The following is a 24438-nucleotide window of genomic DNA, read 5'->3' as shown; positions in this document are numbered from 1 at the left end:
GAGCTGCAGATATTTGTAAAAGAAGCCTCTGTCCAGCTCGTATTTCGTTTGTAGTTCTTGGTAGGAGCAGAGGATGTTTGTAGTGTAAATATCTCCTAATGTTGCTATGCCTTTCCGTTCCCAGTGTATCTGTCCCTCCAGTGCGCGCAGTTGGGGGAGTGAAGGGTTATGCCATAGTGGAGTTTCGGCAATTATATCGGAAAAGCCTGCTATTTGCTTGGCTGCCTCCCAGACCTGTCTAGCTATCTTATGTAGGGGTAGTAAAGGCATGGTTAAATCCCTGGGTGGTTCAAGAACCGTCCATAGGGATTTGAGATTCAAGTAATGTTGCAGGTGGTGTTCTGAGTTAGGTAAGGTCTGCCCTCCCATCCAGCTGTTTAAGTACCTAAGTTGTCCTGCCAGGTAATAATTGTAGAAATCGGGGAGTGCCATCCCGGCTTCATCTTTTGGACGCTGTAGTGTTTGGAGACTGAGTTTGGCTCTAGAGGTGGCCCATATAAAAACCCCTGTCAGTGAGTGTAGTTCTTTAAAGAATTTTTTGGGTAGTGGAACTGCCGCATGTTGTATGATATATAGGCACTTCGGGAGAATTATAAGTTTGACCAAGTTGATTCTCCCCGCGACTGAGAGTGGAAGTGTTTTCCAAACCCTGTATTTCTCCCTTATATAAGAGAGTAGTGGGCCTGTAATGTGATTACGCGTGTCCTGATATGTTTTGGTAATCATTATACCCAGGTACTTAAATTCAGTCACTACTGCCAGCCCCTCCACTATTGCTGGACCCTCCCAGGTCTGAGTGCCTAGTGGCATGAACACCGATTTTGTCCAATTCACCTGTAATCCTGAATAAGTGCCAAAGTCATTGATGAGTGTTATGGCGTGTGGTAGGGATGTGGTGTAGTTGGACATGAACAGGATCATGTCGTCGGCGTACAGGCCCACTCTATCCTCTCTTTGTCCCAACTCGATTCCTGTATATATGGGGTCCTGGCGGAGTTGGGCAGCCAACACTTCAATGGTAAGGGCAAACAAGAGTGGGGACAGCGGGCATCCCTGGCGTGTGCCTCTGTGGAGATTAAAAGATGGGGATAATTCACCGTTGACCAATAGTCTGCTGTTAGGGCTTGAATATAGTATGCCTATCCATTTACAGAATCGGGGTCCGAAACCGAATTTCCCTAGACATCGACTGAGAAAGGGCCATTCTACCGAGTCGAATGCCTTTGCTGTATCTAGGGACGCCAATGCCCAGTCCCTTCCCCTCGTCTGTCCGATCTGGGCAACAACCTGGACTCTCCTAATATTATCCGAGGTAGACTTCCCCGGCATGAAACCGCATTGGTCTGGGTGAATTAAAGTTAGGATAACCTGGTTGAGTCGGGAAGCTAATATCCTAGTAAGGACCTTATAGTCAGTGTTTAGTAACGCTATTGGCCTGTAGGATCCGCAGTCCAGTGGGTCCTTACCAGGTTTTAGGATCAGAATAATTGTGGCTTCAGTCAGCGATCTCGGGAGTTCTCCCTCTGTAAAGGAAGTTTCATACATTTCCAGTAATTTGGGAAGGAGCAGGTCTTTGTATTTGCTGTATATTTCTTTGGGAAGACCGTCTGGGCCAGGTGATTTGTTGTTGCTTAATTGGTCTATTGCGTCTTCCACCTCCTCTAGTGTTATTGGTCTTTCTAAAAGGTCAGCCTGCTCAAGGGTCAAAGTCGGTAGCGTTATCCTGCCTAGGTACTGCTCTGTGTCCTCATCTGTCCCTGCCAGGGATGAGCTGTATAAATGTTCATAAAATTCTGTGAACCTGGCTAGGATCTCTGAGTGTGTCTGTAGCACTGTCCCGTTTGATGAGCGTATGCGTAGAATAGGAGGTGACATTGAGTGTTGTCTAGCTATGTGGGCAAGAAGTTTTGCTGATTGGTTGCCCAGTTCAAAGGCGGTCTGTTTGTAAAAAAACATTTTATTGTCTGCCTTCTCTTTTATTGTGTGGAGGTATAATCTACCTGTCTGTAGCCAGGCTTCCCTGTTAGGGTCGGATGGGTTCTCTATATATCGTTGCTCTAAGTTGCGATATAGCTCTGCTAGTTCAATTTCTTGGCGCTTCGACTCTTTTTTAACGTGAGAAATGGTTGACTGAATGCATGTGCGTATATACGCCTTCATGGCATCCCATTGGGTTCTGCGGTCCTGCTCTATTGCGTGAGCTTGAAAAAAGGCGATCAGTTGTTCAGGGGTTCTGTCCTGTGCACTTATCAGCCCCAACCAGAAGGGATGTATAGCTTGCCTGTACATAATGGATGTCGCTCTTGTACCCAGTGTACAAGTTATTGGTGAGTGATCCGAGGTTCCCCTGGGGAGATATTGTATATTTTGTATGTGTGGGATCAATATAGTGGAACCCACTATATAGTCGATTCGTGAGAGTGATTTATGAGTTGCACTGTAGCAGGAGAATACTTTAGCCTGGGGGTTTCGGTGTCTCCATAGGTCCTTCCATCCCAGTTCGGCTAACAGGGCAGACAGTGGTGTGGGTCTGGGGTCTGACAATGCGGCTTGTGTGTTTTGGAATCTGTCTAGGTTCAGGTGTAACAGGGCATTAAAGTCCCCCATACATAGGTTCAGGGCATGCGGGTATGTTGTGGCAAATACTGCGGCTTGGCGCAGTACCGTCAGGGAGGCGGGTGGAGGGCTATAAATCCCTAAGATGTTGTATGCCACTCCGTCAATGTGCGCGTGAACAAATGCAAATCTGCCCTCAGTATCCACCATTTGGGCTTTGTCCTCCCATCTTAGGGATCTATGTACTAAGATTGAAACCCCTCTAGAGGCTGAGCCATGGCATGAGTGCAGTCCCCACTGAACCCAAGGTTTGTGTAGGGTGTGCGTTTTGGATGGGATCAAGTGCGTTTCCTGGAGGCATATTATGTGCGGATTTTGTCTGGTAATCTGTGAAAGCACCATAATCCTCTTCCTAGGAGTGCCCAATCCTCTCACATTCCATGAAAAAAGTCGTATTTCAGACATAATGCGTGTGGATGTTATGTAAGTGGATCCCAGTCATGTCAGTTAGTGCCCCCGTCCTAGAACGCGTAAGTGATAATCTCTGTTCCTCTGCATCCTTCAACTGGTTTTTAGGTTGGTATACATAACAGACTTTAAACATAATCTTAGTGTTATAAACAACTATTCGGGACGCCCCTCCGTCATCTCGACCTAACCATGGTCGCAGAGGTCGTGAGGCGTTCCCGACAGAATTGGCTAGAAAACTGGGATACTCCTGCCATGCCTGGTGGATCATAGGCAAAGAGTATATGCGGTTTTCCTAAGGACCCAAATACTTTAACATTTGACCCCAGGCTATTGCATATCCTTGTGTACTCTACCGAGTACAAAATCTCAGTGAAGGTCCAGAACTGACTATATATATGAATACAGTTATCATTTCAGTAATTAGTAACCCGTTATGAACAAATAATAACCAAGTTTACAAATATGCTATAATGGATATGCAACCCTTCTTTTTAAAACAATGTCCCCTCGCTCACGTGTTCCTCCTGGATGTTGGCTTGAGGATCGCTTCTCTCGGGGATTCTGATCAGCGTTGTCTCGGCGACGCGTTTCTGCGGAGGTCCAGCCATTCACTGGCCTCTGCTGGAGAAGTGAAGAAAATAGCTTTGTCACCGTCTAGGACTCTCAGACGAGCGGGGTAGGCCATGGAGTAAGGAACATTTTTTTCCCGAAGCCTGCGTTTCACATCTGTGAAGGTTGCCCGTCGTTTCTGGAGTTCCAGGGAAAAGTCAGGAAAAATGGAGATCTTCGCATTATCCACACAGATGTTCGGGTGTTTGCGGGTTCGTTGGAGGATCATGTCTCGGTCTTTGCAATTTAGCATTCTTGCTAGAAGTGGGCGCGGAGCTGCTCCTGGTGGGGGCGCTCTAGCAGGCACCCTATGCGCCCTTTCCACCACAAAGGCCGGCGAGAATTTTGCAGCGGGGAACAATTCCTGCAGCCAGTTTTCAAGAAATTCTTCCGGGCTTCTGCCCTCTGTTTTCTCTGGCATGCCAATTATTCTAATATTGTTTCTGCGGAGCCGATTTTCCAGGTCGTCCGCCTTTTGTTTAAGTAAATCAGACTCTGACTTGAGAGAGGAAAGGGATCTCGGGACATTGGCTGTGCTGTCCTCTACCTGCGATATTCTTTCCTCAGTGGTTTTGACACGGTCTCTGAGGTTTTGTAAATCGTGGCGAAGCAGGCCCACATCAACTCTCACTTCATCAAGCTTGCCTGTGAGAGAACTTTTGCAGGAGTCTATTGCCGCTAGCACTTGTAGGGTTACTTGTTTCAGGGTAGGTTCTTCTGCATCCTCCTCCACCTCTATTTGTGAATTTGAGGCAGTTGCATTAGGTTTAGCTCTGGTATGCACCGTGCGTTGTGGTTGTGGAGTACGTGCAGGTTCTGCAGAATCTCCCCTTGCAAATTCTCTGAGCTTGTCAATGGCGCTCGCTTTAGGGGGGCTCATGTTGCCTGCAGATAGTTAGCAGTAATGGTATATCAGAAGGATTCACACAGTGTAATATAGCAGAGGCAGTAATTCTTCAGCAGGCTATTATTCAATGTGTACTCTTGTCAGCAATAGTCCACTGTGCATATAGCAATGCAGGGTTAGCTGATAGTTAAAACTCACAGTTAATTGCGGATATCTCTGGAGCCTCTGCTGAGTGTTTGCGCCTGTGTGGTGTCTATGCACCTCGGGTGCAGCTATCCTCTTCAATCAGGCCTCACTGTGCTGTTAGCTGTGTCCAGAATGGAGCTGCCGTTTTGGCGCGTCTCCGGTCCTCTTTCTCTGCAGCCGTGCGCCGGTTACCTCAGCTGCCCCAACCCTCCGTGTGTCGGAGCAATGGCACCTAACGCGTGTGGGCAGGTGACTGGGCCAGCGTTGTTGTGCCTCCGCTCTCTCTGCCCGCGCCTCCTGTATCAGGGTTTGTCTTTGCAAGATGGCGCCGGCCACGTGTGGGGGCGCGCCGCTCGCGCTGGCTTGTCCAGTAGCTCCCGTGTCTGTCTCTCGGACTCCGGCCGCCTCAGCAGTGTTGCGGGGTCTTTTGCCGCTCCACTTACGGTCCGGGACGCTGCTCCGCTTCTGTCCGGTCTCCGCTCCTCGCGGTCACCTGCGGCTGAGTGTTCCGGTCCGCCCGCTGCTCCACACTTGTCCGGTCTCCGCTCCTCGTGGGGTCCTGAGGTGTTGGAGTTGCTCCCGGCGGCTCCCGGGACTACGGTAGGTGGATTCTCTGCTCATTGCCGGTATTAGCCTGGGGGATTCAGGATTTATCCTGCGGATTTTTAGGGTCTCCACGGAGCTCCGCTAAACACGTCTGGCCATCTTGGCTGCTAGCCACGCCCCCCGCGTCCACCGTTTTTTATCCGTTTTTTTGCCTTGTTGAGGACAACTCAACCAGATGAGCAATCACTAAACCATACTAAACATTTGAAACCAAACAATTTTACCCTATGAGCACTGTCTTGCTTTGTTTCTGCTATTTTTCCATTCTTTTGCCATAGGATTCTGTGCCTCTGGTTCTGTTTGACTTTGCTTGCCTGTCTATTACCTGTTTGTTCTTCAGTGTTTTGTCTAGCCCAGTGTAAACACTGGTCTGTCTCTGAATTTCGTTACCTGTCAGCTCCACCATCCAGCAGCTGCTGGACTAATTACGTTTTCCCTGTCAACTATCAGGGCCTCCCAGGGTCCATTAGCAGGTTCCTGACAGTGGGTTTGCCGTTATCAGGGGGGCTTAGGCAGGCCCCTAGTCTGCAGGGACGTTGCAGGGTCAGTTCACTACCTCTTTCCCCATCTGACAGCTTGCCCCAAGTCTGGTTGTTGTTGCACTGTTTGCTGGACAGGTTGAATGAATATATTGGCATTTTCATCCAACTGTGTAATAAAGTTAAAAAATGTCCTCTATATATGTATTCTTCTTTACAATGTTTTCCTGATGATTTTCCATTTTCTCATGTTCAAGATCATGTTTCTTTAAGGGACACGTGTGATGGCATTATCCAGCAAATCATCTTTGAAGTGAGATGTTAATTGGTTGTTAATTGTTCCAGAGGCAAAGAGCTCAGAATTGGAGTCAATCTTTTCCTGAAATTTCCCCCTCTGCTGAATTTAAACTCATTCATCAGAAATCAGTAGAGCCAGTTAGTGATGTCCCTGGATACAGTGGGGGGAGGGGGGGACATTCTGAGGCAGAAAGAGCTTGACTTCAGTGGTAAATTGTCTGCCTCTCTGACTTTATGCAACTAATATAAATCTCAATTCAAAGTTGATTTTCTGCATGATGCCAACACACTGGACCGTGATTTGAAGATATTAATCTGCTTGAGACTAAACCAGCTAAACCAGTATTGAAAAACCTGTATTGAAGAGATGTAACTATGTCAAAACAATGCTTTCTACTGATGGGAATCTGTTCCACCTGGAATAGATATACTGAAAGCCATGCTTGATAATAAAGGAACTGCCTTTAGAAAAAATGGCGTGGTTTTCTTTTTCCCATCCTGGAAAACCTTTTTGCATATTTCTGCTTGGGAAAAATTCTGCAGACAGGTTCCATTTAACACCTTCCTCCCGCTGCTTTTTCATGTATGTCTTTCCATTCCTTGCTTTCTTCCTCATTTTCCGCATGACAAATTATACTTTCTATTGACGGTATTTATATTAATATTCAATAATATTCCATTGGAATGTGGGAGATAAAAATTGACAAAAAATGTATTTGCACCATTGTTTTGTGGGCTCAGATTTTATGGCTTTAACTGTTTACTCCAAATTTCACCTCTCCTTTATATGCATCATACATGCATACAATATTGGAAAGGCTCAGCCATTGAGCCTTCTCCATACTCCCCTTGCAGCCCGTTGACATACAATTAAATTGGTTTGAAGCATGGGATTAACTGTGCAGAAATTATCACCTATAAATTTCAACTTAATGGTGGAAAAAATGGTATGACAAAATCCTGTAGTAGACCAACAGGGTTATAAAGAAAACATTTGCATTAAGTTATTGATAATAAAATAGGTTCTACAAGCATTTATGGGTAGTACTTGATTTTGTTATACTGTAATACATAAGACTGTAGAACTCAAATGGGTATACTTTCTTATTCTTGGTCATTTCATCTACACATGCATCATGCCTGTATTCCAGATTTATGGCATAAAGTCACAAAATAGAGCTCTTGTGACATATCTGACTTGTGCACAACGTTTGCAACAGGGTGAAAATTGTGTTGTTAGCCTGTTATACCAGATTTATCAATTAAGACATTTAAAAAATTGGACTTTAAAGTGGTGGTATAGAAAATGATCTGAGCACAAATTTAAAAATGTGCCATATTTATTCTTTAAGACGATGCAAAGCTGATTTTTAAAAGATAAATGGTAATAATAAATTCCCCCATTGTGTAGCAGAAGTGAATTACCCATATCAGCAGGGCTGGGTTGAAGGTAGTTATAAGACAAGATAAGGGTTGCTTGGTCAGCACCTCCTGATGATGAGCAAATATACTATAGTGACATTATATGTATGATCAGCTGATGTTTATTTGTTTTCTCCAACAATGCCATCTCACTGTATGGTTACACTTGGGACCTAGAGCTGCCTAGGCGGTTTTTGTTATCAATGACACACAAAAGTCATCTGCAGCAACCGTTTTGTGTACTCTGTAAAATGCATTATCCAGTATGACCTGTGACACAGACATGCACAGGACAACATACATACCAACCCTTTACTATCTTTGTCACACCCTTCAAAGCTCCAATACAACCTGTTCCCTGTGTCACTTCTCTCTTCCCTCTTTACTTGATGTTCTGGTGCAGAAAGGTTGTGTGTGCTCCTGCCAGCTTTTGTCTCCCTTCAAGCTTTAAATTATTTCAGAGTCTCAAGGTAAGTATGCTTTTTAAGGATTTATAGAGCTGTATTCCCACAGCGGTTGAAGCTCAGCCAATATAAGATGTATGTGATTGAAAGCATTCTTGGGTGTCTGTCAAAGTGTCAATTACTATCCTTGGGATCATCTGATCAGCTGTTTTTTTTAATAGTAGCTGCTTGTGATGATTTTCTGCTTTCCTTTCTTCTTTCCTTACTGCAGGGTTCAGTAGTTTGCCACAATTTTTATATTTTGCCGCCTTTTAAAATGGTTCAATCCTAATCTGTTACGTACACCACACGTGGACAAAATTGTTGTTACCCCTCATTTAATGAAAGAAAAACTTACAATGGTCACAGAAATAACTTGGATTTGACAAAAGTAAAAATAAATGACATTTCTATGAAAATGAACAAATGAACGGCAGACATTAGTTTTATTTATTTACTTTTTATTCTGTTGAAGCATGGTTAAAGCAATGGAACAGGCATGGACATTAACCCCTTAAGGACGGAGGGTTTTTCGCCTCATTTCTCGCTCTCCAACTTCAAAAATCCATAACTTTTTCATTTTTCCGTGTACAGACCTGTGTGAGGGCTTATTTTGTGCGTAACAAATTTTACTTTCCCGTAATGATATTTATTTTAACATGCCATGTACTGCAAAGCTGAAAAAAAATTCCAAATGTGGAAAAATTGAAAAAAAACCGCACGTGCGTCACGTTCTTGTGGGCTCAGTTTTTACGACTTTCACTCTTCGCTCCAAATAACACGCCTACTTTATTCTTTGGTTCGGTGCGATCGCGGTGATACCAAATTTATACAGGTTTTATTGTGTTTTAATACATTTTCAAAAATTAAACGAATGTGTACAAAAAAGAAAAAAAATTTTTTGCCATCTTCTGACGCTAATAACTTTTTCATACTTTGGCGCACGGAGATGTGTGAGGGGTCATTTTTTGCGAAATGAGGCGACGTTTTCATTGCTACCATTTTGAGGTCTGTGCGACATTTTGATCATTTTTTATTTCATTTTTTATGTTATGTAAAAAGGTGTAAAAGTCGCATTTCGGACATTTGGGCGCCATTTCCCGCCTCGGAGGTCACCGCCGGCCGTAACCGTTTTTATATTTTGATAGATCGGGCATTTTGGGACGCGGCGATACCTAATATGTCTGTGATTTTTACTGTTTGTTATGTTTTATATCCGTTCTAGGGAAAGGGGGGTGATTTGAACTTTTAATATTTTATTAATTTTTTTTATTTTTTAAACTTTTTTTTTTCTTTTTTTTTTCACTATCTTTTAGACCATCTAGGGTACATTAACCCTAGATAGTCAGATCGCTGCTACCATATACTGCAATACTTCTGTATTGCAATATATGGCATTTTTGCAGCACATTCATTACAATGAGCCACTGGCTCATTGTAACGAATATGCAGCTGCCAGATAGCCTCGTGTCAAAAGAAGACACGAGGCTACCATAGCAACTGATCGCCGCCCCCCGATGACGTTCGGGGGCGTGGCGATCGAAAAAAAGATGGCGGCGCCCACGCGCCGCCGTCTTTTAAACGCCGCCGGCGACTTTGCCGGCGGCGTTTAGGGGGTTAATAGCCGCGATCGGTGCAAGCACCGACCGCGGTTATTAGCGGTGGGGGTTTTGTGCAAAATGCAAAAACCCCCACCTTTGTATGAAGAGGACTCAGCCCGTGAGCCCTCTTCATACATCCCTTATACCTCTGCGCCGTAGAGCTACGGCGCAGAGCGTTAAGGGGTTAATGATGGTACCCCTGAAAAAGAGGTGTTTATAATCTTGTCTATAATCAAGGTGTCTATAATCTTTTAGCAGTCAGTGGGCCTGTATATAGGGCTATAGCTACTCACTGTGCTATTTGGCGTCATGGTGGACCAGAGGAAGCAAAAAATTAGGAGCTTAGATAAAAAATTATAGATAAGCATGAGTGACTAAAGTTGCACATATTATTCAGAAATTTAAGATCTGTGGGACCATAGCCAACATCAGCAGGAGGAAAATTGATGACAAATAAAAGAGACAAATAATACAAATAGTCACAAAAGAGTTCAGAAAATATTCTAAAGGTGAACTTCAGGTTCAAGGAACATCTGTCATTGCTTCAGCCAAAGTGGACTTAATGAGAGACTATTGCTGAAAAAAATCCTAAAAAAACAAAACTGGAATTTACAAAAATACATATATACTGGCTAACTCTAAAGTTGCTTGTCCATTTAAAATTATATATTTGAATGAATAATCAGAAATAAATAATAACTAAAATAAAAAGGAAAGAAACAAGAAACTCTTGCAGGGAGTTATTCTTCCAGCTGGAGTCTGGAAATATGAAATTCTTACAGACCATTTGAAGAGATTGTGGGATTTCAAGAAAACAGATACCAAATGCTGCTTCATATGAGTATATCTGGTTGATTTCAGTTCTTCTTTTGTAGGAATAGAAGAAGATTTCTATCTCCTTGTTATCAGGATGTTGGCAATTGTAAGAACTTTGGCTGCAAGCATTTTGTTGGTGTAGCGTAGTGGCAAATCTATTAACAACAGTGGATATTTAGGGTTTGCAGAAAGTCTGCATTGAAATAATTCACTTAATAAATTAAATACTCTATGCCAAAAATGGGATATACTATGACATGATCATAAAATATGATAAAGGATTCCTCTGGCTCCACAGCCCCTCCAGCAAAGATGGGAAGTACCAGGATACATGTGGCAAAGCTTGTCTGGGGTATAATACCAGTTAGGTATACTTTTAATGGCCACTCAACTTGTGAACAGCTTTTCAAAGATTTATGAATTAAGGAAAAGGTCTTACACCATTCTAGTTGAGTGATGACAATGTCTAGGATTTTTTCCCAAATTTTCAAGGGATGTGATATTTTCAAGGGATAGTTATTAGTGATAGCGGAATAAAGTAATTTTAACCCTTTGGTTGAAGAGAGCGCAAAAATCCATGAGCTTTTTGTTATACAATGAAAGAGGGTTACCAATGCTATTCCAAAATCTTTCTGTAATATAGTATTGGGAAAATCTGAAATATTTATGTTTAGTGTTGAGTGTTTGATGTGCCATTATGTTGTTGTCTTTGATAAAAGCATCTAAAGACAACACCCCTTTAGCCAACCATTCATTAATGGATAATGAAGGATATATGTGAGTAGTAAGATGAAAAAGTCTTTCCAGTCAAGATTCTCTAAATTCCCTTAGTGAAAAAACTTTCTAATTGCAACTATGGAGTCAAAACTGAAGCATTGTACCATTTACCTGCCTGTGATAAAATAGTTGCATAGTAATATGCCGTAATGTCAGGGAGTCCCAACCCTTCTGCCAATTTATGTTTAATCATAATACTTTTCATAATACTTTAGGTTTTTTCCCCACCCAGGTAAATTGAGATATCATAATTTGTATTTTGCTCAGATAAGATTTAGGGAGGGGTATGGATATGGTCCTAAAAAGATAAAGGAGCTTTGGAAATACACTCATTTTACCAGCTGCTATACGGCCTAACCCCAATATTTCTATCTTTTGCAAGGAACTACAATCTTTAGTGAGTGAATTCAGAAGCGGAACATAGTTATGTGAATATAAGCTATTTGGGGAGTTTGTAACCTGGATTTCTAGGTATTGGACTGATTCTTTTTGCCAATTTAGGTAGAATTTTGTCTAAATAGTAAAGGGAGTCACGAGGGATGTGTATGGAGAGAGCTTGAGATTTTTGAATATTAAGTTTATAATACGAGATCTGTCCAAAGAAGTTTCAGGTTTTTCTAATGTAAGGATAATGTCATTTGCGTATAAGGATGTGACCTTAACATCAATGATCTGGGACTTTTTTTCACATACGAAATAAATCCCAAAGACATTTTTGGACATCAAGATCCTCGTGACAGGAAACCTACGGCCTCGAATAGCCTCTTGAGGTGGCAAAACTGGCATCCAGTCTCTAGAGCTTGTCTCCAAGTCTCTAGAGGGTCTTCCAGCTTCCTACCAAGACTTTGCTGATATCTATTCGAAGAAGCAAGCAGAGAGTTCTTAGTCTTAGATCTATGACTAAGAACTCTTTGAAGTTCGAAATGCGTCAGATTTTTGTATTATGGTACCTTTTTTAATGTCTTTTTAAGAAAATGAAATAAACAGAAGTTTTATTGAATCTCACGTTTATGCCTGGCTGCTGGATTACTGTTTTCTCTGTTCCACGATGCACTGACCAGGCTCAGTTTGTCCGCGCACCGGCACCTGATGCATGACCACAGAGGGTTGAGCTGAATTAAATTTTTTCCTTTTTCTTTTCTTGTTCAGCAATGCCTTTTCCAGCATGATGGAGCACCTTGCCATAAAGCAAAGGTGTTAACCAAATGGCTCAGGGAACAAAACAGAGATTTTGGGTCCATGTCCTGGAAACTCCCCAGATCTTAATCCCATTGAGAACTTGTGGTCAATCATCAAGAGACGGGTGGACAAACAAAAACCAACAAATTGTGACAAAATGTAAGCATTGATTGTGCAAGAATGGACTGCTATCAGTCAGGATCTGATCCAGAAGTTGATTGAGAGCATGCCAGGGAGAATTGCAGAGGTCCTGAAGAAGAAGGGTCAACACTGCAAATATTGACTTGCTGCAGTAACTCATTCTAACAGATCGTGTGAAAAAATAATTTGTTAATATTTGTTTCAATCTCAAAACTTTTGGCCATGACTGTACTCCTATTAACAGCAGGGCAGTGGCTGCTGAGCTCAGGGCAGCACAGCCCGTGGTGGAAGAAGTCAATATGAAGGCTTCTTTATAATGGGACAGGCCCATAGAGTGTTGAGTAGAGACTCCCTTTCCACGCACTTCCGCCAGCAGAAAGGATCAACAGAGGGAAATATCATATTTTGACCGCAAGTTGTGACTAATCGGATTTGCTTCTATGAGGAAGTAAGTTCCAGACTGGATCTGAGGGACACTGTGGATGTTGCAAGTGGCTTAGTGATTGAAAACAGAGGGTCATCATTAATGGCACATTCTCAGATTGGGTTGATGTTATCAGTGGAGTGCCACAGGGGTCACTATTTTTATTAATGACCTTGTACTTGGTTTACAGTCAAGTTTCAATATTTGCATATGATACTAAGCTGTATAAAGTAATATATACCGAGGTTGATAGTTTAGCATTACAGAGGGATTTGTGGAAGGTTGAGGAGTGGGGAGAGAAATGGTTAATGAGGATTAATGTAGATAAATGTAAAGTTATGCACTTGGGCCATGGAAACAAAAAGTATAATTATGTTCTAAACAGTCAATTACTTGGCAAAACTGGAGCTGAAAAAGACTTGGGGGTACTGGTGAATGGTACACTTAATTTTATTGATCAGAGGCGGCTGCTAAAGCAAATAGAATTATGGAATGTGTCAAGAGAGGAATAGATTCTCATGATAAAGACATAGTTTTTCCCTTATACAAATCACTGGTCCGACCACACATGGAATCGTGGGGCTCACGACAGAAGAGGATCTGTGGGGGGCATCTGAAAGGGGAGTTTTGTTTTTAAGGCTGGATAGGGGGCAGCTGGCTACAAACTGGGGGCAGGCACTGGCTATATACTGGGGGCAGGCACTGGCTATATACAAGGGGGGCTGCTGGCTAAATAGTAGGGGGCAGCGGGTTGGCAATATACTGGGGGACCGGCACTGGCTATATATTAGGAGGCTGCTACTGGCTGGGGAGGCTATGACCAATGTATGTTCCACCCTAGGTTTTTACTCGAGTCAATAGCTTTTCCCAGTTAAAATTAGATGCCTCAGCTTATACTCAGGTCGGCTCATACTTGAGTATATATGGTATGAAAGTCTGACCTCGGAATTAAACATTTTTTTGTGAGATATTGAAAGGGGACTACCTTGTCATTTGTCATAAGGTCTGCTAGAGAATGTATTACGTTATAATATCATGCATTAGTGTTTTTTCTAGATGGAGGTCTAGTGCCTGAAATGGGATTAGCTGCTGGGATAATGGCACTGTCTCTTTATCAGTTTGTTGAGGGATGAAGATTTGCCAAGCCTCGTCTAATGCTCTAATAGAAGAGAGTTTAGACACTGGGGGGTTTATCTTCTATATAAGAGATAACAGTCTGCCTTTAAGAGTGCATTTTTTTCTTTTTCTATATTGCACCATGCTTTGTCTGCCGAATCATTCTATTGATTCAGTTCATGCTGATTCGGGTTCTGCTGGGATTCACTAAGGTCTGTGCCTGATGTCCACTAGGTGTCGCTGCTGCGCTGAAGTCCGCCGGAATTCACCTCCTATGTCTCGGTGTATGTGAGTGCTATTTTTGCACCAAATTCCGTGGTTTTTCCAAATGTGTCATATTTTCCGACGGCCACGCCCCCGATTTCTGTCGCGTGAAACCCAGTGCCGATGCGCCACAATCTGATTGCAGGCGCCAAAATTCCAGGGCAATTCGCGCAAATCGGAAAAATTTGGGAAACCCGGCAGAAAAAACGCGATTCGGACCCTTAGTAAATGTGCCCCAATGTTCACAAAAACTGTGGCAGAAGGGAAAAAGTACAGGGCTTTTATTGCCAAAAATATGTGCCCCTTTAGGCTCATTCTATGAAGGGACATGAAGGCATACTCCCAGTTAACTCTATAGAATACCTTTTTGGCGTCAACAGTTATAAAGGCCGCTGTTCACAATGCTGCAGTAGGTTATTTATCCTCCTAGTTGTTGTCAGAGGCTTGTATAGATGGGGTGAACCCTGCCTGGTTGGATGAAATAAGCAATGGTAAAACTTTCTTTATTCTGTTTGCTAAAATCTTGGCGTCGATTTTACCATGATCGTTTCCCCTTCCCGACATTTGAGGTAATAGTACTGCATGGCGGGAGGTGCGTTCCCGCAAAATGCAGTACTATTACGTCAAGCTTCTGGCCCCGGCTCCTGAACGGAGACGGGGCCAGAAGCTGCGGGTGTCAGCTATATATTATAGCTGACACCCGCCTCTAACACCCGCAATCTGAGATTTCTCCGATCGCGGGTGTTAACCCCTAACACGCTGTGGTCGCGCTGACCGCGGCGTTAGGGGCATTTCACAAGAATCCGCCCCCCCCCCCCCGCGGCGCTTACCGGGGGGTCTGTGGTTCCGATCGCAGCCCCGGGACTGCCAGTCTCCTTTCTGAGCCGGGTCCTGCCTTCAATTTAACACACTGAGCATGCTCCTCCGATAGACGCTGGGACTGTCTGGGCACACATCCAGTGTCTGCCCCTTACCACAATCCTCCCTGGCCTGTGGAGCTGTGGGTGTTTCTTGGACCCCGGACGCCAGCACATGTGCAAGCACATATCAGCAGTGCTGCCTGACCTCCTACCTCCTTTGCCAAGGTTAGTCCTGTGCTGGTGATTGTGGCCCCTATCTCCCTTGTCAGCATACATCCAGTTGTGGGGTCTGTCAACGTGGCCTAATACTTCCACAGTTCACTCTCTCTGTTGCTGGACTGCATCAAGAGACCTTTGGGTCCTCCGGCCTACCCCTACATCAAGCCTGGTAAAGCGCACCTGATCAGTAAAAGTGGGCCATCTCCTAATCTATCTCTCTGAATATATCTGCCTGATCGTCTGACCTACCTGCTGTCTCTACTGTGTCGCCGCCTCTGCTTTGGGTAACCCCTTGCTATGGGTAATAAACGTAAGAATGCTAGACAGAGACTGGCGCCTGGTCCTTCGGCTCCACCATCTGATGATGAATCTATTTCTGGAGATCCTCCCTTTCACTCACTGGACCCCTTGGACTCTCAACCATCCACCACATCGCAAGCGGTACTGGCCCAGATACAAACACATGCCGCTCAAAAGCTGGAGAGGTTTTCGCGGGCGCAACCCCGGTCACCTACAAGATCTCTGGACTCCTGTCCTTCTATGTTTGAGGGTTCTCAGAGCCCCCCGCAGCCGGGCTCTCCTACTAACCCCGATGACCCTCTGGACCCCTCTGCGGTGTTGGATTTGAAATTTGCTGAGGTCCTGGCAGCCATAAACTCTTGCCAATCCCTGATGGTTCTGAAAGTGGATGAACTCCGGCAGGACTTTGTCCTGCTCCGGCATGACGTTCACAAGGCCAAGGAAAGGATAATGGAGACGGAGCGTAGGGTCTCAGAGGTGGAAGATGTGCAGTGACCTATGACGGCCCAGATAAGAGATCTGCAGCAACAAATGAAAGCATCCATAGAAAGGGCGGATGACTTTGAGAATCGCCTAAGGCTCAACAATATTAGAATTGTGGGATTGCCTGAGAAAGTGGAAGGCGCTGATCCTGTTTCCTTTATTGAAAGATGACTTCGGGATCTCCTGCCGGCTGATATTTTCTCCCCTTTTTTTACTGTAGAAAGGGCCCACCGAGTCCCAGCCCGACCAGGACCTCCGGGGGGCCCGCCCCCTCCGTTTCTTGCCCGCCTTCTACACTTCAGTGACAGAGATGCCATTCTGCGGGCGGTCCGCATCAAAGGTGAAATCCTGCACAGTGGTAGTAGAGTACGGAAACAACGTACCCATTTCACAGAGGTCCGCCAACGTCTCCGTGTAAAAGGATATAAATATTCAATGTTATATCCAGCCAGGCTGCGAGTCGTTGATGGTCAGGTTTCCAGATTCTTCACTTCCCCTGCTGAGGCCCTGCACTGGGCGGATGTGGCTCCTAGAGCTGCTGCGGCCCCTCATCCTCCGGACTAAATCAGATTGCCAACATATGCCTTAACAGCTGCTGCTGACCGCATAATTTGCATAGGGGTTATTCATGTTGGGGCTCCCACCGGAGAGCAGCTGTACTTACATTCATCTTGTATTCTAAATGACTTCTTCCGCCCCCTTCTTCTATCCCCTTTCCCTTCCACTTTCCCTGTGCCACTGTCCCTACTCTGTCCTTACCCTCCTCAACTCACCCACCCTTTTCCTTACCTACCTCTCTCTTTCCACCTTTTCTCACCGATCCACTCTATTATCTATGTACTGCTCTAAACGCTGCCTAAAAAGCTATATGTGTATCTGCATTGTTCAATTGATCAGGGTCCTGGGACAGGCTGAGGTTGTTCTGTCTTAGCTAGGGACCACTGTCCTGTGTTAGTTAATTGTTCTAGGGTATAGGTCTCCACTGTTGTGGGTTAGACAGGGGGTTACTTAGTTGGGGAATAGGTTGTTTTAGTTTTGTGTCTGTATTGTGCTGATGGCACCCAGTATGGTAATTGTGTGGCTTGTGAGAGTGAATGGATGGCTGGCTGTGACTCCTCCCCACTTAGGCTCTGTCGATATATATGGGTATCAATATCCTTCCTCTTTCCTTACCCCTTCAGATAATATGGCTCCGCTAAAGATATTAAGCTGGAATGTGCGGGGTCTTAATTCTAAATTTTAGAATAAATTGATTCTAAATCACCGCATATAATTTGTATTCAGGAGACTCACTTGACTGGACAGAAGGTACTAGCACTAAAGCGGGCCTGGATAGCAAGGGGGTACTCCTCTTATTCCGTATATGCTAGGGGAGTCTCTATACTAGTCACTAAGGCCCTCCTTATTGAGGTAGCTCAAGTAGCATGTGACCACTTTGGAAGATTTGTCATACTGCATTGTGTTCTGTAGGGTACTGCCTTCAATATTGCTTCTATATATATCCCTCCGCCAATAGACCCGCCACTGTTAACCCTTATTTCCAATAAATTAGCTGCTATGCCTCCCGGTCCAGTGGTGTGTGTAGGAGACTTTAATGCTGTACCGGATCCATCTATAGACCGTACTAGCGGTATTGACTCTGCTTCAGCACATTTGAATGACTGGGGAACTGCTCTTAGTTTAGTGGATGTTTGGCAGAGGAAATTCCCCATGGAGCGGGTGTATTCCTTCTATTCTATAGTCCACAAAAGTTTTCACGCGTAGACCTAGCCTTTGTTTCACCCGATCTACTCCCAGCCATTGATACGGTCTCCTACTGCCCCCGTAGTGCCTCGGACCATTCTGCTCTGCTTTTAACCCTATTGATTGGCCCTCCAGCAGATTCACGCATATGGCGGCTACACCCGGCATTGGCTGACTTCCCCGGTAGTCAAAGAGGTGGTGCATGCCACGCACTTAGAATTCTGGAGTAATCACGCTGATCACCCTGACCCTCTGGCCGCATGGGACTCGTACAAATCAAGTGTCCGGGGGGCCTTCATCTCAGGGGTGGCTGGACAGAGGAGAGTCTACAGACAGCAGAAGGCGGATCTGACTAGGGTTTTGGGGGAGACGGAGAGGGAATATTTAGATGACCCTCGTCAGGATAACAAATGCAAATGGGCACACGCTCAAAGGGAGCACCTGGATCTTGCAAAGGAACAGACTAGGAAATGATTGATTGCCACTGAGGCATCAGTATTTGAATTCGGGGACAAGAACGGGAAGCTGCTTGCCTATTTATCCCAAGCAGAGCGACCATGCGCATCAGTTCCATCACTTATTAATACCGATAATATCCTGGTATCTCTCCCCAAGGAAGTTAATGCTGTATTTAAAGACTTCTACTCCTCCCTGTATACCTCCAGGTCCCCCGTCTCCACCGTTGATATGGAGCTCTTTTTGGGAAATCTTCCCCTTCCCCTATGGAATCTGTCCCCCTCGCAGTCCTCTGAACTAGATGCTCCGATCTCGGCTGAGGAGGTGGAACTGGCAATTAATTCTCTTTCTCTGGGTAAGACTCCTGGGTTGGTTGGATGGGTTGGGGGGGAATGGTATAAAGATAACAGTGACATCCTAATCCCTCACTTGGTTAACCTCTTTTCTGTAGCTCTGGAGAGGGGCTCTCTTCCGTACTCTATGCAGGAGGCCCTAATTGTGGTCCTGCTTAAGCCAGGAAAGAACTCTCTTCTCCCCGATTCCTATCTTCCCATTTCTCTCCTAAATTCGGACGTTAAAATCCTTGCAAAAATTTTGGCTACAAGGTTAAATAAAGTGGTCACCTCCCTGATACATCCAGACCAAACTGGTTTTATGCCTGGAAAGAGCACAGACATCAATATTCAAAGGCTATTTTTTAATATAGCGGCTGCTGGGGATGGTACTGATCCTGGCTATGTGCTATCGCTGGACACTTGTAAGGCATACGATTCGGTGGAGTGGCCTTATTTGTGGCTCCTGTTATCGAAAATAGGGATTGGCCCTAGATTTATTGCCTTAGTAAAGTTATTATACCATGAGCCCAAGGCCAGGATCAGAACAAACTTAGATGTCTCTGGGCCCTTCTCTATGGGGAGAGGCACAAGACAGGGTTGTCCACTGTCCCCTCTCCTGTTTGCCCTTGCTATAGAGCCCCTTGCCCTGGCGATCTGTGAATCTGCTGACATTCGTGGCATCACTCGTGGTTCTATAGTGGAAAAGGTGTCATTATATGCAGATGATGCTATTGTCTATTTGAGGGGTGTAGGGTCCTCTCTACTGTCCCTTTTATCCCTGATTGATAGGTTTGGCTCATTCTCGGGTCTCAGGGTCAACTGGAGCAAATCTGTGTTATTCCCATTATCTGAAATAAATGTATCATCCATGTCTTTCCCAGTCTCCCTGCAGGTTGTCTCGTGTTTTAAGTACTTGGGTGTTTGGGTCTCTAGGGACGTCCGTGCCTACCCAGAACTTAACCTTGAGCCTCTAATGGCGGACACAGAATCCCGGTTACGTAGTTGGTCTTCTCTCCCACTCTTCCTATTGGGCCGTATCAATCTCTAAAATGATATACCTCCCCAAATTCTTATATCTTTTTCATGTCTGTCCGGTTTTACTCCCTAGGAGTCTATTTAAGCGCCTTGAAAGCATGTTACGTGCGTTTTACTGGCAAGGGGGTTCACCTTGTTTTAGTCTGGAACTGTTGCAGGCTCCGAAAGAGAGGGGGGGCATGGCAGCTCCAGACATGTATCTGTACTACCTGGCCTCCCAATTAGTTTACGCTAGGTGGTGGATTGATATTGAAAGATCAAATGTGGCCACTGCGCTGGCTGGGGCTCTCCTGGGATCGTATGAAGCCCTCACTAGCATACTGTATAGATGCAAGTCATCTACATCTGTCCTTATTCCGTTGAGAGCAGTTGCAGTAAATTGCCAACGGGCTCAGGGGTTGGTCCAAACTGCTGCCCCTGCTCCTTAGTCCCCGAGAACTCCTCTTTGGCGGAACCCGTGGTTGGTCCACTTCATCTCCCTCCCTGGTTGGACCATGTGGGGCTGTGCAGGAATTAAATTCCTTGGCCAGCTCTTGTCTGCAACTTCTGAATTTCTTTCTCTTACTGAGCTGAGTGAGCAATTTAGCCTACCGGCGATTGCTTCTTTTCACTACCTCCAGCTGCGCCATGCATTTCAGGCACAGTTTGGTTCCCTCAGCTTGACTGTAGAATTTACTCCTCTAGAAAAACTACTGAGTGCCCCGGAGCTCTCTAGACCGCTCACCCAATCTTACACTCTTCTTCAGTCCACGCGTAGAAGGCACTTAGATAAGGCCCTCTTGCGCTGGAGGGAAGATATCTCAGACCTTTTGGATGAGGAATGGAAAGAAGTTGAATCATCCTTCTTTGAAAACATTGTGAGCGCTAGGGACTTTCTGGTCCAAACAAAGTTCCTTCATCGTATCTACTATACCCCTGAAAAACTCCACCGCATAGTTGTTATAGATGAGGACACTTGCTTCCGCTGTCAGGCTGCCAGTGGGTCCTTTCTTCACTGTGTGTGGTCCTGCAGCAGGGTTCAGCCATTCTGGGCCGCAGTTATGGAATTTTTGCACTCACATTTTGACATGCCTCGAGTTCTGTCCCCCAAAGTTTGCCTCCTGGGTATAATCAATGAGCTAGTTCATGGATATTATGACAAGATCTTCTGCAGACTCACCCTTTATTATGCACATAAGGTAGTCGTAATGTCATGGAAAGAGCATGAAACCCCCACCTTAAAGCGGTGGATCCTACTAATAAATAAGTTTGTACCTCACTACCATACAGTCTACCAACACAGGTGGTGTAACACCCCGCATGCTGCTGCGTAGGGGGATTGACTCTTGTCTCTACTATCTTTAATCCCACCTGATGTGTCAAGGGGGGAGGGGGAGGAAGTGAATGTATGGTGTTTTAGATGCATGTATGATGTGAGAGTGTGTAGGTAGTATGGGCCGCGGTAGTATTCCACTTATGCTCTATCTTATCCAGCAACAACATACGTGTCTAATTATGTTTATAATGTGACAATTATTAAGCCAAGGCACGCCACTCCTATCAAATACTGATGCCGCAATGTATGTATGATACTGTATTTTTGTCATAAGTTTGACTACTGTTATGTTTTTACAAATGTTTCAAAAAATCCAAAAATAAACACTTTAAAAAAAATAAGCTAATGATCCACTAAAATGAAGTATTTGTAAAGTGCATCTCATGTTGCAAAAAATAAGCCCTTATATGTCCAAATTGCCAAAAAAATAAAGATTGTATAGCCAATAAAAAGTGACAATGCATAATCTGCTCTGAATGGCGCAGCTTCCCTTCGTTGCCCTGGCGTGTGCCCATACAGCAGGTTACCACCACATATGAGGTATTGTTATACGCGGGAGGGATTGGGTATCAAATTTTGTGGAGCGTTTTGGTATTTTATCCACTGAGAATTTGTAAATTTTTTGAAAAACACATTAATTTAGCCAAAAAAAATGTACTTTCAGAATTGTATCCGATTTTGTATCTGAGTTGTTTTACACACGAATGGAGGGGTAGGACAGCAATCCTTCTCTAATGAGGAGCAGTTTATGGTGGTGCCCGCGGCCAAAGTTTCTGATGCCGGAAACCAGGAGTCAGTATACTTGAAGGAGGGAGCCACAGCACCAAGGATGAAGTTCAAGAGAATTTATTTACATGTGCAACCAAACATGTTCAGCGCGACGTTTCGATTCGCAATGAATCTTTATCAATGCTTGATAAAGATTCATTGCGAATCGAAACGTCGCGCTGAACATGTTTGGTTGCACACGTAAATAAATTCTCTTGAACTTCATCCTTGGTGCTGTGGCTCCCTCCTTCAAGTATACTGAGTTGTTTTACATACATTGAGGGGTGTAGTTTCTATAATGGGGTAATTTATGGGGTTTTACTTTTATTTAGGCCTCTCAAAGTGATTTGAAACCTGTGCAGGTCCCTCAATAGCAGCATTTTGCAGTTTTTATGAAAATATGAAAATCGCACCTAATGTTCAAAGGCCCATAACATCCTACAAAAATAAGAGTATGCATAAAAAACCATGTCCACATAAAGTAGACATTCGGTTAATGTTAGTTATTAAGTTTTTTTGCTGTTATGGCTATGTGTGGAAAAAGTAGAACATTTTGAAGTTCGAAAATGGGGAATTTTTCCAAATTTTCACCAAATATCTGATTTTCTCATAAATAAATGCAAAACATACCACCAACATTTTTCAACTAACATGAAGTACAATGTGTCATGAGAAAACAATTTTAAAATCACTTGGCTATGTTAAAGCATTTCAAAGTTATAACCATTTATAATGACACAGGGCAGATTTGAAAAAATGGGCCGTGTCAGGAAGGTGAAAAGTGGCTTCGGCGTTAAGGTATTAATAACAATATGGGCCTAAATTAAGCAGGTCGGTCCGGCCTTGAGTATTACTTTTGGTCATTCTCCCTTCTGGGCTGCCAAAGTGTAGGTTTTCAATAAATAGGGGGTAAGATTTGATGACTTTGAGTGGATGCAACACGTGACATGTTAGCTCTCCACACAAAGTCACTGTTACAAGAGAAGGAATCTGAAAAGACAACCTCAACTGGTGCATCATCAGTGTCATCTGGAGCTGTGGTTAAGCTGTTAATAGAAGGATCCAATACATGCTGGCAGAAGTCGTCCTGTCTTTTTTGCTTCTGTTTAGCAGGACAGGCTTACCACATCTATGGATGCTAATAGAAAACCTACTTGCCACTTTTGGTCATTTAATGCCCATAAGAAATCATTGGTGTCTTTAAGATATAAGGGTATATATTTTAATGCTGGTCCTAAGAGCCAGTCCACATATTGCAACAGTGGGTCAGTCAACAAGCCTACATCTGCCACAATAGGATGGCCAGGGGGTCTTTCTAGATTCTTGTGTACCTATAGTACAAAGTTCCAGTCTGTTTTTTTTTTTTACGGAAAGGGTATAACTATTTCCAGCTGTCTTTCTAGTCATTATTCATTTCTCTACCTGTGATCTTATAAAAGGTATCATAGTATGTAAGGCCAGAAAAAGTCCATCAAGTCCAACCTTTAAAAATTAAATAAATGTTTTTTTCCAATAACCCGTGATATTTTTTCTCTCCAGAAAGGCATCCAGGCCTCTCTTGAACATGTACATAGAGTCCGCCATAACAACCTCCTGCGGCAGAGAGTTCCATAGTCTCACTGCTCTTACAGTAAAGAACCTTTGTCTATGTTGATGGTAGAATCGTGTCTCCTCTAGGCATAGAGGATGCCCCCTTGTCCTGGTCACAGGCCTAGGTATAAAACGATCTTTGGATAGATCCTTGTACTGTCCGTTCAGGTATTTGTACATTGTAATGAGGTCATCTTTTTTTCTAAACGGAATAATCCCAAATTTTGTAATCTGTCATTGTATTCTAGTCCCCCCCATTCCCCTAATAATCTTAGTTGCTCTTCCCTGCACCCGTTCCAGCTCTACTATGTCCTTTTTATACACTGGTGCCCAAAACTGTACACAATATTCAATGTGTGGGCTGACCAGGGATTTGTAGAAGGGCAAAACTATGTCTTTATCATGAGAATCTATTCCTCTCTTGATATATCCCATAATTTTATTTGCTTTAGCAGCAGCCTCCTGGCTCTGGTCACTAAAATTAAGTTTCTTATCCACGAATACCCCCAAGTCCTTTTCAGCTCCAGTTTTACCAAGTAATTGACTGTTTAGAACATAATAATACTTTGTTTCCATGGCCCAAGTGCATAACTTTACATTTATCTACATTAAACCTCATCAACCATTTCTCTGCCCACTCCTCAAGCTTCCACAAATTCCTCTGTAATGCTAAACTATCGACCTCAGTATTTATTACTTTACACAGCTTAGTATCATCTGCAAATATTGAAACTTGACTGTGTAAACGCACTACAAGGTCATTAATAAAATATTAAAAAGAAGTGGCCCCAATACTGACCCCTATGGCACTCCACTGGTAATGTCAACCCAATCTGAGAATGTGCCATTAATGATGACCCTCTGTTTTCTATCACTAAGCCAATTACTTACCCAAATACACAGATTTTCTCCTAGTCCCAGCAGTCTCATTTTATGTACCAACCTTTTATGCGGCAAGGTATCAAATGCCGTTGAAAAGTCCAGATATGCAACAACCATGGCGTCCCACAGAACCTGTCGGGAAGTTACTTCCTCATAGAAACCAATCAGATTAATCTGACCGATCTCTCATAACCTTGTTAACCCAGTGTCAGCATGGG

The 24438-nt window shown here is 44.0% G+C and overlaps 1 protein-coding gene across 4 annotated transcripts in view; it reads left to right on the top strand.

Annotated features, from left to right (window-relative positions):
- Positions 1–7812: 7812 nt before the first annotated feature.
- Positions 7813–24438, top strand: part of ACER1 (alkaline ceramidase 1) — a 42448-nt gene continuing 25822 nt past the window's right edge. Inside the window, exon 1 of one of the 4 annotated variants that reach the window (XM_072113874.1) lies at positions 7813–7943. Coding sequence is in view for 1 of the 4 variants with exons in the window: in XM_072113875.1 (XP_071969976.1) it covers positions 7863–7943 (81 nt within the window). In the remaining 3 variants the exon portion in view is untranslated. The remainder of the gene's footprint in view (positions 7944–24438) is intronic. The other 3 variants (XM_072113875.1, XM_072113876.1, XM_072113873.1) reach the window with 3 other exon arrangements.

Source organism: Engystomops pustulosus, chromosome 1 (genome assembly GCF_040894005.1).
Source record: "Engystomops pustulosus chromosome 1, aEngPut4.maternal, whole genome shotgun sequence".
NCBI classification, from domain to species: domain Eukaryota; kingdom Metazoa; phylum Chordata; class Amphibia; order Anura; family Leptodactylidae; genus Engystomops; species Engystomops pustulosus.
This window is presented reverse-complemented; position numbering and strand designations above follow the sequence as displayed.